Source organism: Coccinella septempunctata, chromosome X (assembly GCF_907165205.1).
Source record: "Coccinella septempunctata chromosome X, icCocSept1.1, whole genome shotgun sequence".
In the NCBI taxonomy this organism is placed as follows: Eukaryota; Metazoa; Arthropoda; class Insecta; order Coleoptera; family Coccinellidae; genus Coccinella; species Coccinella septempunctata.
The window spans coordinates 8,475,472-8,490,265 of NC_058198.1; the positions used below are offsets into that span (position 1 = coordinate 8,475,472).

The 14,794-nt window shown below is 35.8% G+C and overlaps 2 protein-coding genes across 6 annotated transcripts in view; one reads left to right on the top strand and one right to left on the bottom strand.

The window, feature by feature from the left end:
- The window catches only part of LOC123322224 (carboxylesterase 5A-like), a 104,085-nt gene that overhangs the window by 59,118 nt on the left and 30,173 nt on the right, over positions 1-14,794 (top strand). The gene's annotated exons all lie outside the window — the stretch shown is intronic.
- LOC123322222 (filamin-A) overlaps positions 1,003-14,794 on the bottom strand; it is a 38,807-nt gene continuing 25,015 nt past the window's right edge. For 3 of the 5 annotated variants that reach the window (XM_044910110.1, XM_044910111.1, XM_044910113.1), the window contains 11 exons: positions 12,686-12,800; positions 7,529-8,341; positions 7,294-7,466; positions 7,127-7,235; positions 6,847-7,011; positions 6,550-6,789; positions 5,294-5,487; positions 3,605-3,830; positions 2,792-3,007; positions 2,510-2,731; positions 1,003-1,831 (listed from right to left, as the gene is read on the bottom strand). In XM_044910110.1, the coding sequence (XP_044766045.1) occupies positions 1,647-1,831; positions 2,510-2,731; positions 2,792-3,007; positions 3,605-3,830; positions 5,294-5,487; positions 6,550-6,789; positions 6,847-7,011; positions 7,127-7,235; positions 7,294-7,466; positions 7,529-8,341; positions 12,686-12,800 (2,658 nt within the window). In that variant the 3' untranslated portion in view covers positions 1,003-1,646. Of the gene's footprint in view, positions 1,832-2,509; positions 2,732-2,791; positions 3,008-3,604; positions 3,831-5,293; positions 5,488-6,549; positions 6,790-6,846; positions 7,012-7,126; positions 7,236-7,293; positions 7,467-7,528; positions 8,342-8,864; positions 9,024-9,467; positions 9,489-12,685; positions 12,801-14,794 lie in introns of those variants that run through there. The other 2 variants (XM_044910114.1, XM_044910112.1) reach the window with 2 other exon arrangements.

Genomic DNA, 14,794 nt, shown 5'->3' on the forward strand with positions numbered 1-14,794 from the left:
AACTGCCAACATTAGGAGGGGTCGTTTATTATCAAGTGAAGGGAGCGCACCTTATTAATTAAAGCAATAATTGGATAGGCGTTGACATTTTATGCCACAGTGACTGTTTTCTTAGGATATGAAGAATTGGGCATCCTCAACCTTGTTATATAATCCTGTTAAAATCATTACCTTCTTCCACGATTTGAATTATAATTTCTCCTTCAGGTTACGGGGGAAATGGAATATTATTTTAATATTTATTTAGAATTCGTCCCTGTGCAATCAACACATTCTTTTCAGAAATATGATATGTATTTCAGTTCAAAACTTCTGATTTAATTTTTGAAATCATATTATATATTCTCTCATTTTCTTCTCATTGAATATAGAAGATAGTTAGAATTTGAATAACAAGTGCAGATGTTGATTATTTTTTTATATTACTCAAAACTTGATGCTGTACCCTAAAGCTAAGCACTTTTGGTGTGCCCGTAACATTGGAAAATCCATCACTTAAAATCTAGACTGATCTCTATAAAAGAGGTGGTAGAAAATGCATAAGCAATACATTATTTTCTTTTTTGTATTCGTATAGCATCTGAGGTTATAATTCAATGATTCAAGCTCTATATGGTTTAGCAAATGACGTAAGTGTGGGGAATAAAATATTTCTTATTGAAACCATCTACAACACAATATTAATTTAACATTTATTAATTGCTGATAATCGATATGACTAAGAATTTTGAAATCTATCATCTCGAAGGAAAATTCAATTTGTTTTTTCATCAAAGGAATTTTCCTTCTGAAACTCATCAGTCAATTCAATCGACAACAGTGAGAGGTTTCTTTTAAATTCATCTTCACCCAATACATAGTTAACAAACATCATTATTTTACATCGCTATGATTCAAGAAGATCAGCAATCAACCATTTCAGGATTTTCAGTTTTTTCCATTCGAAAATTCGATTAAAGGATGGTGAATTCATTAGAAAATTCTGTGATGAAGGAAAAAGCATTTCAGAGTAAAACAACTTTATTAGAAAAATTATATAAATAGGTGTTCCTATATAACGGGGTTCTTAAAACGAAAAATTAAGTTACATAAATGAATGGTCAGAAACAATTTTGCCGAAGGAATAAAATGAAACGGTTCAAACTTTTCACAAACAATTGAATAATTTATAACTTCAGTTGAGAGAAATAAAACATCAGAAAAGAAAGTACACTGAAAACAAGGACCGGAAAATTTTTTCTTGATAAATAGTAGTTAATACTTGAGTAAATGGAATTGACCAATCTATGGCAAGCTACATTCATCAACTGGGAACTTCCCCATTTTCCTTATTGCTTTTGTTGCATTATTAGAAATGGGACAGGAAGAATAACCAAAATAAACATTTCTAACTCCGCATAAGCATTATAAGGAAACGATATAATAATTATGAAGCGAATACCGTTGCTCAGCGAAATATTCAAGGAGTGAGCAATTAAAAACTTACACTAACAAAAAATTATTTACAGTAAGAAATAAAAATATCAGAAATATTTATATGAAGCGAGGAATATAGAGTTAGAAATATTCATATCTTTGGTATGTACATCAAAATAAAAAGGAAATTTTTCAAAATGGGATTTGAAAGCCTAAAATTTGGACAGAATTTATACATCTACTTTGAAAGGAGATCCAGGAATATGATCATCGCCCCATTTGACTATAATGAGATAATCTCCCCTCTCTCTGACAAGGTAGTTCACGTTGTACTGGTTGCGGCCTTGATGTTTGATGAATACCTCCTCACAAGGACCTTTAGGTCCGTGTACACCCACAAAAAGAATATTGGTGCCTGAAAAAAAAACAGGTTAATACAGAAAATAACAAATTTATGCCAATAAATTCAACCTTTATTTAGATAGGTGATTATTCAAAAATAGGATTCAGAAATTAATAGATCTTCTTTAGTACTTTTTCTTGGCGTTTGTTAGATCATATGGGTACACAATATATATATATATATATAACTATAATCATTGAATCCCAGAATACTATGTTGAGAAGATATGGTCAGTAAATAAGTAGTTTAAATCACATCATCATTCTAAGTGTCAAAACAAACATTCATTTCAATTTTTTTGAAAATTTCAAACCTTAACTGACTCCATTCAAAGTTTATTGTTTTCTAGCAGCGCTTTTTTCATGGGATGAAAGATTTTCAAAGTTTTCCCCATATCCAATAAAATAGTGGATAAAAATCGTTACTACAAACATAATTTCAGTGTTATTTAATTCACGATTCTTTCTCTTATACAGTGGGAAATAAACTCAGATAGAACAATATTTGATTACATTTCTATCCTCCATTCTCCTCAGCAGTTTTTATTCAAGTTTCCATCATCATAAACAATGATGAGCATGTGTTATCATGAGCAAATCAATTTCTTTTGATTGGGAAAGCAACTGACTTCAGATATATTTATATGAGAGGATAAAAGAAAGCTAAGAATGAAATAAATTGTACACCAACCTGCGTCTTGAGCTGATACTGTAAATTGATTTTGTTTGCCAAGATAAGCCTTCTTCAAGCCCATTCCCTTCGATACAACCTTTGAAGCGTCGCTTTTGAACTTAGGTAGAATAGGTCCTTTTTGAGCACCAGCTTTTCCAGTTTTCAATGTAGTTTCTACTAGTACAGACGATGTTTCCACACCTCCTATGTCAGCAAGATCCCTATGTTTTATGTATTCACCTGTAAAAGTTAAATAATATCATTTAGCGCCCTTTGCAAGTAATATTCAGTTTTTTTTACCTTTGCTGAGGACCTTGAAAGGTGATCCTACAATATGATGGTTGTTGTATTTTATACTTATGTAGTAATCACCGGGTGCCAAGGGAGTGTAGCGAACTTTGTAGCCTTCCTCAACTTCTGTACAATCCATAGATACTTTGCTGGGACCATCAATGTTCACAGCTAAAGTACCAACACCAGCATTGCATGTGTCGATGATAAAATCGGTTTTCACTCCTGAATAAAAAAAAATAATTTGAATATAATGAAACTAGTATACAATTTGGATATCGATTGAAATTTATACAATTTATTGAAATAACTGCGCATTATGCTCAGTATTCAAATTCTTTTCAAATGTAGCATGTTGATCTGACAAGTATGAATGAATCAATCATTATATAAAACTTCTCATGAGTAATGCAGTGATAATCCGCTTTCAAGTTGTTTGATTTGGAAGTTCTCTTATTATCTAACGAATACTCTTATGCAACCTGCTGAAATAAATGCTTCAGTAGTAATATAAACTTTTTTTTCAGCGAAAAACATTAGTTCATCCTGAAATATGAAAGTGAAGAATTCGTTCACCAGTCTGGTGCCAAGTGTTTGAAAATATACACTTCCCATATGGTTACATGGATATCTGTGGCTTCAGAGATGATTGAACCAAATGTATCAATACTGATCCTGGTAAGTTGCCAATATCAATAGCAAACTGCTCAGCTCGGTATTCGATATTTATGAATTACAACGAGGAGTGGGGTTTTCTATGTCTCAACCGAATTTTCCAACTTGAAACATTCACCAATATAAATCAGATATGAATATTCTCACCTGTTTTTACGTCTTGTAAACCATTTCCTGTTGCGTGCACTGCAGCTGGATCAGCGGTGTCTTTTCCAACCTTGACACTGAAGGGACTGCCCGGAATATGTACCCCATTGAATTTAGCATGGATTTTGTGGATGCCATTTTCACGGGGCATAAACCGGACAGAGTATTCTTCCATATCTATAATTTGCACGAAGCAGTCATCCTCATGACCGGAGGGCCCAATGATCTGCGAAAACGAACATAATAAGGGTTGAATCAATTGAATTATACAAGTATAAGCTAACCGATCTTCATCATCATCATATTAGCATACTTATATACAAATATATACAGAAAACACATTATGTTTGAGGATCTGGAGGAAAAACTAATATTCAATGAGCTGGATTTTGTAGATATTCTTTTTTCAATGTGGGATCTCATATTTTCAAGCTATACTTTGATCACAGGGTTCTATTGAGGTTATGGCAGATGTGTCCTGTGAGTCCTGTGTTGGATGCGCATGATCGCTTGCAACAATAGCTCCATCTCGAAGGCATTTGGTTCAAGCGCAGTAAATCGATACTCTGAATCTTGGTTAATTTGAAATGAAATTTCTCATGAGAGTCGCATGCAGTTTGTTATTGTTGGTTGGAGAATTTCTTCACAGTGATCAGCATGTATTAAAGCGCTCAGTAATTTATTCATTATTGATCATTTCACATTAATGTTCACACAGTTAATTCCTGTTCAATTTTCTTGATTGTAGCGGAACGCAACAACTTTCATATTGAAAAATATGCACACGTTGAATTTGTAGCAAATTTGCAGCATCCATCAAAATGGAATAGTTTCCACTGGGAAAAAATACTGTATCGCCTACTTCGGAATTTGAATTCAGAATAGAAACAAAAATTCAGCTTCAACCTGAGAGTCAACGAGAAAAAACGTGTTTGTTTTCTTTTGGAAATAAATTTTCCATGTCATTTTCTATACACACGGTGGTGGATTCACAGAAGTGAGTCGATATTTTGTATCAGGAGAGCATAAGGCCGAAGAGTTTCAACTCTGTCAGGGTATGGCCATCAAACATTGATTTATTCAACACGTGAACATATCAAAAGGTTCAGATATCAGTCAGTCATTTGACTGATTCTCCGTTGAACGAAATGACCAATTCTGCACAAAATAAAATTTGAATATCTCGAAAACGAATGGATTGATTGAAAAAATATTGAATTTGCTGAACTCAGTATAGATAGGCCTTTCAAATGAGGTGTCACTCACCCCATCTTAACTTATAAAAATATAGGGGTTGGGGTTGTAACACTAAGGGTTGAAGCGATACAATTTTGAATTTGATCTTAGGAGTTGACCCCCTGGAATCAGAAATCGACGTGTATGAGCTTTTTTGTATAATTGGGTTCTGCTGACCTACAGAGCCGCTGTTTCATTTCAATGGCCCACTCTGTATAGTTTTCGTATTTCATGTGTATGGCGATGGAAATTCGCAGAGGTCTTCTTGTTTTATGTATTTTCTGAGCCTAGGGTGGCCTTAACAAATAACAGTAGCAAGTTTTCAATCTTTTTCACTGCATTGAATAGGAGACACGTTTAAATTGAGGAATTTAATATCAGCACCGACTCATTTGCCGTAAAATCCCCTCTGTCCGATCAATTCGTCCGATATAAGACGTAATTGAAACTCACCTTTGCATCCAAATCTCCTTTCGCTCCATTTCTTCGTACCAAAAACTGTGACGGCTTATCGGCTTGAATATGGCCTTCGGGAAATTGGATAACCTCCAGTAAATGGGCATCGCCCACTGCCGGTGAGATGTACACCTTGAAGGGCGAATCGGGTACGTGCTGGTCGTTGAATTTCAGACCAATTCTGTATTCACCTGAAATCGGAAAATTTGATTTCAGCGCGTTGCTCGTGGAAAACATCGGAAAACTCCATTTCCCGTGAAGGTTTTGGAAAAATTGGAACGTGTTTTCGATTAACCCAACTGGCAGTATAATGTTTGTGATACTAATGAGGGATAACAGCTGTTGGTTCTGCTTTATCGCCAGTAATTAAGTTGAGTTCCTTTGATTTACAGGACATTTTTATCAAATGACACGTGAAAAATTTTATGATTGAAACGTCCGTGAAAAGCTGGCGCCATGTCAAAATTATGATGAAAAGTGCCGAGTTTCAATTATGGCAATATTCCCGAAAATAAATAGAAAAAAATTTCATATATTGCACAAATTTTCAAGATATGATTCATTCAATTTCCAAAACATTTCCAGCTGGTTAGATTCTTGATTTCACAAAGGAATTGTGTAAAATTTTATTGATACTACATAATTGGAACTAATGGTAAATGAACCAATTCAAAGAGATGTTCATTCATCTTTTAAGATGTGTCGAAAATTGGTGTGATTGCTTTTTAGTCTTTTAATCTTGCATACCATTAGAAGACCTGGAAACTCTCCAAGTAAAAATGTCTAAGTGATAAATAAAGCATATAAATAGATATTTTTGGAAAATATCAGAATTACGCGAATATTATAACAGACTTTTTAAGAGTCTGACCGGTGTGACTCATTTCTATACAGACTTACAGCAGACTCGAGAACTATCGAATTGCATATAGTAGATATAAAATCAGTTGATTGATATCTTGAATGCATTCCAAGAAACCGAATTGATTTGTGGGTTGACGATCTATCAAACTCATGTAACTGTTCAACCTTTTAAATCGAAACAATTTGTTGGAACAATTTGTTCCGAACACGAAATCGATTAGAAGAATCATTACTTCTCATATGAAACGAATCAGAATAGCCGCCAAATAGGTGAGAAGATTCGGGAGTCTAAGAATAAACTTGAATTTAACACGTTCCCAACGGATCTGTTTTTATTTCTCGGATGAATTTCAACAGCAATCCGTCAAATCCATAAACAATTCACTCACCAGGTTCGGAAACTTTGTACGAAACATCGCAAGACCCGTCTTTTCGATCTGTGAAGTTGATTTCAGCCTTGCTTGGACCTTCGACGGATATGGCCAGCTGGCCACTTCCAGCCTCTCTGGTCCACACGTTGAACTCGTTGAGTTCGCCCTGTTCACCCCTTTCCAAACCTTGACCTCCAGCCTTTACCAAGTGCGCACCGTGGTCCCTGTATGGTCCCACTGTAAACTGGAATGGAGATCCTGGAAATAAAAATTAGTTTTGAAGGAGTTCTTTCAATTTATCTGGGACATTCTCACCTGGAATATGGATGTCCTTGTATTTAACGGAAACTGTGTGGACTCCCAACTCTTTGGGTACAAAGTGTACTGCGTAAAGTCCGTCTTGGACCTCGTTTATTTCAGCAGCTTCTGTGACACCACCCGGAGACGTTACAGTGGCACCAAGATCGAATGATGTTATACCTTGAAAGGAGGACATAGTGAGAATTTTGAATTGTTTTTGAAGCAGGACAGCTCATCTGGTCTACGTTAATTTATCCAGATCTTGAGCGTTTTGTGGGGTTAGCTAGGGACTTACCTGGCATCTTGAATGTTAATCTACATTTACTACCAACTTCTGTAACTGGAACGGCGTCCCTTTGTCTTTGAATCTTTTCACGCTGTCTGTTGGTACCTTCTCCAGTTACCTGGAATAAATTGATTGGTGGAGATTCCTTAAGGATTGTAACAATATTGCAGACTTACCTTAACAGTGTAAGGTGAACCATTCACGTGGTGGTCGGCGAATTTCAAGTTGATGATGTAATATCCAGGTTCTGTAGGTTTGTAAGAGATGTTCAGGGTTCCGTCTGAGTTATCCTTGCATTGAATCTCAGCCTTACTTGGTCCTTCGATGGAGAGTGAAAGACCACCAAATCCTGAAACAAGCAAAAATTGATTGAAGACGTCTAAAACTTGGGGAATTTCATGGTGTTCTTACCGGCGTTTCTGGTATCGACGGTGAAGGTGTTCTCCACGTGGGTTTTCCCTTCTTGAAGGGCTGCTCCGGAAACAATAACTTTCTTCGCATCTCCCACCTCGCGTTCGCAGACGTTGATCTTGAAGGGTGAATTCGTGATGTGGTATCCCATTTTCTTGACGGACACCGTGTGTTCGCCTATTTCTCTGGGGGTGAACGAGATTCCTATGTTCCCGGTGGGTAGCCTCTTCAGGAAGCATGGTTCCTCCAACCCACTTGGAGCTTGGATGGAAGCGTTCAAAGACCTGATGTCAGCGTCCGAAATTTTTCCTGGCAGTGATACCTCGCTGCAAGAACCGACCGAAATCTGATTCCTCTTCCTACCCTCTCCAGTTATCTTAGCGACGAAGGGGGAGCCTTTGATGTGCTTATCACCGAATCTTACGGAGACCTTGTATTCTCCAGGGGCAGTGGGAAGGTACGACACGGACACTGTGCCGTCTTTGTTGTCCTTGCAGTTTATCTCCGCCTTACTGGGGCCTTCAACAGCCATCGAGAGTCCACCGGCACCAGCACCTTTCGTGGATATCGTGAAGTTGCTGGGTTCTCCCGTAACACCATGGGTGAGACCTGGGCCATAGGCGGTCACGTAGCCTGAGCTGACGGAGTCCACGTGGATTTTATAGGGTGATCCTTGAACGTGTTCACCGTTGAATTTGACGGCCAGCTCGTGCAGACCCTCCTCCCTCGGTTCATACTTGATGGTTACGGTTCCGTCATGGTTGTCTTCGATTATGGGCTTGTCGATGTTTCCACTTGGCATCTTTATGTCGGCTTGAAGGAGGAAAAACCGTTAGAAGGGTGGGTTTCGATGGTTTTTACTTTTAAAGTCTACTTGTGTTTGGAATGGATGGATTGAGTTCTTTCTGACTCATTGAAATTAGATTTGAAGGTATTCCTGTCGCCAATACTTGGTCAATATATATGGTCTATCCAAAGTCATTTGAATAACGTATAAAATCGGTAATATATTTGTTCCTTTGACGTTTAGTTTAGTTCTTTGAGTCCCATACGATAATTTTTTTATGTTTAACTCTTATTAGGAGGAAGATAGTCGGATGGTACTCGATATTTACAACTTATATGACCCAAAGGTGAACGCCTAGTCTGTAAACGAACGATATGGTTTCGTGGATATTTCCACTGAATTTGTTAATGTAATTTTGATTTGGAATGGTGAACTATTGATGGAAGTGGAAATTTTCGGGGTTTTTGTGTGTATTACAGAGGTGTGAATCGTGTAGCGTCGCATTTTTACTGGTGTATGAATGTGGTGGGAGCATATAGTAGTTCTTACCTTTGGTTGTTTGAATATAGTAACAAGATACGAAGGTAAGTGGAGTGAAGTCGACTCCAAAACCTTTTCCACCCACAGGAATAGAAGGAACACCTCTCAAAACGATTGGCGTTTCACAACCGTCACAATCGGAGTATTGAATGTATTTTTTTGTTTTTCCAATGTATAGAGATGCGAAATCCAACCAAGTTGCTTGTGGGGGTTGGGGTATGTTCAACCAAGAGAACATATTCTATTCGAATTGGGAGGATGAATTTTGTAAGATGATATATTGTATAATAATCGAGACGGTTTCAGACGAGAATTTTGACGAACAAATATGAGCAATGAAAAAAAGAAAGAAATGTGTGGAAACTTACGAAGTACACGAACTGTTTTGGGATGGGATTTTATGAAAATTTCGTCATACACTGAGAGAGAGCCCTCACTTCAAATCGGCCACACTGAAATCTGCCGTCTCGAATATTATATTTAAAAATCCTTTATCCGCACCCTATGCAAAGAAGTACTCAAACGAATCACAACACCGCACTTGAAATGAGAATGAAGAAGAATAGATAAGCGTCAACAATAAAAGCAATCACTATATGAAGTGACACATACCAAAGTCAGTATGTGTGGTCCATAAGAATTTGATTGACCCGAGCTGATCAAATTTTCGGAATCAACTGAGATGCGCCGAAATTTGGGGCGGGATTTCGCTGTCAAGATATAAAATTAATAACCGAATATGAGGACAGCTGTTGCTGTGAAATAAATAAGGTAGGAAATATTTGACGTCTAAAAATATAGAAATATGCGATGTAAAAAGTAGGTTACGTGTGAAGAAATTCGAAATGATACAAAATTCACTGCGAATGCTCCAAATCCTGGGAGCGATTTCGTAATACGATCTCAGGAATCGGGCAATCAATGTCTTCAAATAAGTCGGTCTTCACATTTGAATTTGAATGGACAGGTGGTGGACGCGCATGAGAGAATGTCGCTATTCGGATGGGATTATCTTTTTTTAGGTTCTGGTTGTGAATTCCATTATTTCATAGATCACATTTGAGAGAACAACCAGCGAAAATTTTTACAATTTTTGGAATACCTATTACAACACATTTTCATAGGCGCCAGACTTCCTTCTCGGTTACTGCATCGAGATGACTTTCTTTTCATAACGCATGTAGATGAGCAACGTATCAATAAATGTAATTGAAATTTAATTTATAAGCACAGAGAAGAAGTGGGCGATCAAAAACGCTGCAGAGTATTCACAGAAGTGAAATATCAAAAAATTTCAAAATTAAATGCGAGTATGATCCTGCCAACTACCCTGAGTGTTAAACGAAGTATCATCTAATCGTATACAGGGTGAGTCTTTGACTCGGACAAATATTTCAGCAGTAGATTCTTGAGGTCAAAAGAAACATTTTTTCCGATTCGGACCTGATAAAAAGATATAGCCACTTTGAGTTTTCCTAATGAGCTTTGCCACCCTAGGAAAAACAAAATTACCTTCAGAATAACTAGCTAAATCTGTGACACTAAACTTTAAAAAGAGTTGCATTCGGTCAAAGTACCTAATTTTTCGAATTTCACACATATTTTTTATTTTTGAACATCAAATTACTCGGCGCATTTTATAGGAAAATATGAGGAATACTTTTATTTCATAAAACGTCCCAATATTCCTTAGATAGCGTCCATCTTAATTTCAAGAGTTGGGTTCTTTGAATTTTCGGTATTTCTATGGTACGTAATGATCATAATAAGAAAACTGGAAGACGTTGGTGATATCTTTCCTCGAATGAATGAAAAAATATATTCCGATACTCATTTCATTCGATAATACCGTTTGTCAGGTTTTTCAACAGCCTGTATCTTTTAAACCGAGCCGATTCGGAAAAATTGTGGAGAAAAAAGTGTTTCTTTTGACCTAAAATGTCTACTGTTGAAATATTTGTACGTGTACGATTCACCCTGTATATTGTATACAGGGTAAGGCTTTTTTTTTGACAGAAAGTAGAACTGATCAAAATAAGTCGTTTAACCAAAAATTCTCTTTATAAAATATCCAAGATGGCTGAGATACAACCCCTAGAAGTTCGACAAAATTTCATTGAATTTCAATTTCGGGATTGTGGAAGGTGACTATGGCATCGCAAAAACGAAACGAAACATATATGGCTGGACAATGAATGGTTCAGTACCAAGTTCATCGGATTTGATGCATCAGGTCACTTTTGAGAGAATCATAATTGTTGTACCGTGCAATTTAGGGTGAAAAAAAAAAGTAGAAAATCGAGGCAGTTTCTTGAAAGTGCTTATGTTAGTTATGTTGAAAAAGTGCTGTGATTTTTCCCTATTTCATCCCATTTTTACGACGATTGGTGAAATGTTCGAACAAGAAGATTGTGATGCCCATTGTGAAAAAATTCGTGAATAATTTAGACGAATTTTATTGGTGAGATTTTGAAGTATTATTCTATTTTTCACACTTGTGTCCTAAGTCTCTTCTGTCAGTTGGTATCGAAATGGGCCATTTCATAAAATCGTGTAGTTACTAAAAAATAATGAGAACAATTCGGCAATCCTAAGTTTCCATGTTCATTACCACGTAAATATCATATGAGCCAATATCCCAAACGAAACCACATGGTCGAATCAAGGGATGAGTTTTTTCCCACTGCTTTGCGATAATTCAGCTTACAAACGGTCTAGAGTCGTATTAGGATCTATTTCAGTAACCATTCAAAATTTTTTTTCAACATTGTCACTTTGAAAGTTTTGTATAGGTAATTTTTGGTGAAGCGCTTTATTTTGACCATTTTGTTGAAAAAAAGGTCACCTTCAAATACACCCTGTATTTTAGCAGAATGTTTTCCATTCAGTTTTTTCACAGCATTGGGAAGTCTATTGGACTCTAGGTACCCAGTTATCTACTCCCTGCTGTGCATGTTTTTATGTCAAAAACATGACAGCCTTCTCTCCTCCTAGACTGATCTCCAATAGACAAAATATACACTTAACATAGTCGATTAAGAAATTTACTGAATAATTTGATTGACCATTTCCACATTTTCGAAATTTTCATTCTGATTTCTGAATCTCCACGTAAATATTTACGTTTAACTGATGAAGGAAGTGCTATGTATCATGTTGACTCCAGCGACACTGTCAATCAAACCGTTGGCAGCAAATATGTGCACTTATGTCACTCAGCATCGCTGTTGAAATTGCTCATGACACCGGCAGTTAATTGTTGACAGTCTACTGTTAGCTGCTGAGGAACTGATACCTATAGCTATTTTTGTCCGGATACCTTTGGATCTATATCAAATTGGGTATATTGTATCGGAAGATAGAATATGAAAAACGTTTGTGAGCATAATTATTTGTCACCTTAGAAAAGATTCTATACCATCGAAACTGTCCTATTTTATTGAAATCTTCAGGTCTGCACATTTCAGTTGGGAAGTTTCCACGTTGAGTTGAGAATTTTTGTTCCAGTAGGAGAAGAATGTCCAGAAATAGAGATCATTAAGTTTAAAAATACGATAGTGAAAGAAGCTGTTCAAATGAATGAGCGACACTTATGTTTCATCATCTGAACTTGAATTATCTCGATACTTATACGAATACACACCTTAGTATACATACATGAATAATTTGTGACCAGTTAAATCATTTGCTAAATAATTATACGATTGGAAAATGAAGAACAATGGATCCAAAGAGCAAAATTCGTATGGCAATTCCTTCTGCGGTATGTAGTGATGATACGTCATAAAATATGGATATTCTGCTTGGGAATATTAATATAAAAAACCTACCTGTTACTGGTCCCCCTGTGCAAGGTAATGGTATGTTGTCTAGGTTGACGGTTCTAAATGAAGGTTTTGTTATCTGGTACTGGTTGCTCTTCTCAAATTCATTCACTTCGTCAACCTGAAAATTTAAATTTTAAAATATTTTCATACATTTTTGCCATGGATTAGCTCAGCAATGAGGAAGATATATTTGTGAAGCATTGTGATCATTTCAATTCTGAAATACGAAAGGTAGATCCGTGAAATACAAATCATGAATCAATATCAATTGAGAACCAAGATACTCGGAATATCCTGATTTGAATTTTGCCAAAATGCCTCAAGATTTCACGAAACTCGAAAAATCTTTACATCGCCTTCATGAGTCATTTAAACAAGATAAATGTTCGTTCATTGGCTTTGATCCATGGAAATTATTCAACATCGCAGTGATCGAAATGACATTATTTTTCAGTCGAACTGCGAATATTTATTAACGTTGGCGCATTCCATATTTTTATACTTGCTGACATTAGAAGTATGAAGCGTTACACTCATGAGGAATTATTGTTACAACTTGAGTTTTTGGCAACGGAATGATATCATAAAACATGATATGGTTACAATATCAATAACAAAATTTGGTCTCTTTGTATTTCGTGCAGAGACTTTGAAATAAAGGCCCTTTACTTATTCTAATCGTAAAAAAAGTCTAGAGGTTGAGTACATCAGAATGACTTTAAGAGTGGTAGATTTGCTGCCTATCGATATGGTGCTTTATGTCACTATTTTCACTTAGTATAGTCACTCGAGAACATCGATTCACTCTATCATAACCAAATGACAAATGCAAAATTATTGAATGCATTTCGTACTCCTATTACTTCATGAATTACAAGTTTCGTTTTCATTCATGCAATACATTGTCACAAGTTTAATCTAGTCTTTTTTCGGAGTATTTGTCGAACAAGACCGATTTTGGCAGATGTCCAGTACGAAGATATGATAGCATTTGATGCTGATCAAAAATAGAACGGAGTTAAAAACATTTTATATATGTATAACAGGTGTGAACTATTTAAATACGAGGATAGTTGATCAAATATCCTATTATGATAAGGGAAAAATGACAAATCATCGAAAAAACGGAAGCTAAAGTACCCAAAAAATATTCGAAGGACTTTTCCATCCTTCAGCGTCAACTTGCGAAGGAAAAATCAGCGAATTAATTTACATAGTGAGTTATATTTAGACCAATTAAGTTTGTATTCAGATGCCTTCTTTTTTATTTTGAGCTAGAAGTTCTTATCAACGTTTGCGTAATACATCTTTTCTCAAATACAGAGAGTGTCGAAAGAAACGATGAAAAAATAAATTTTTCCACAACGTGATTATTTGTTTTCAAAATTTTTCAAATGGTGTTGGTCTTATGTTAAGACAGTCCTCTTTACATCAGTCAAAAATCATCTATACTCAGAAGAGTAATAAGAATCCACCTGTCTGAGTGGTTTTATGTTCAACAATCTTCATCTCAGACATTGTATGCATTTGAAGACAAATATTGCTGTTTTTTTTTAACTGAATACTAAAAAAGGAATTCGACTACGAAGTTTCACGGTCTAGCACTGTCCGTCATATATACATATTCGAATTTTTGGTGAACTTTATTTGCGATATTTCAGATTCCTCATTTTGTATTTGCAAATCTCGAACTTCAAAGGAAATGGATTGATTTCATTGGAACTAACTGGCCATATGTTACTACATAACAGTAACATGATAGGTCAGTTAATTAAGACTCTGATTTAGTAGCGAGTGAATTAAATAAATGACCTATATTTCTGGATATGGCACATGCCAAAATCAAATACAGTTAATTAGCTCCTATACAAATAGTGGCATATGTCGAAGGGGATCTTTCTATAGTAGTTATTTCTTATTAATAACTTAATTAATTTCTTCCTTTCAGTGTCCGTAATTTCTGTTTATTAATTTACATATTGTCATTTATTACTATTCACTTATACTCAAAGTAAGTTTATTTTTTTCGATTTTCTGAATCTGTCTCGACGAAAAAAATTAAATCCCTCATGAAATGTTAACTTTTTAAGTTTCGAGGTAAACAGATCCAAA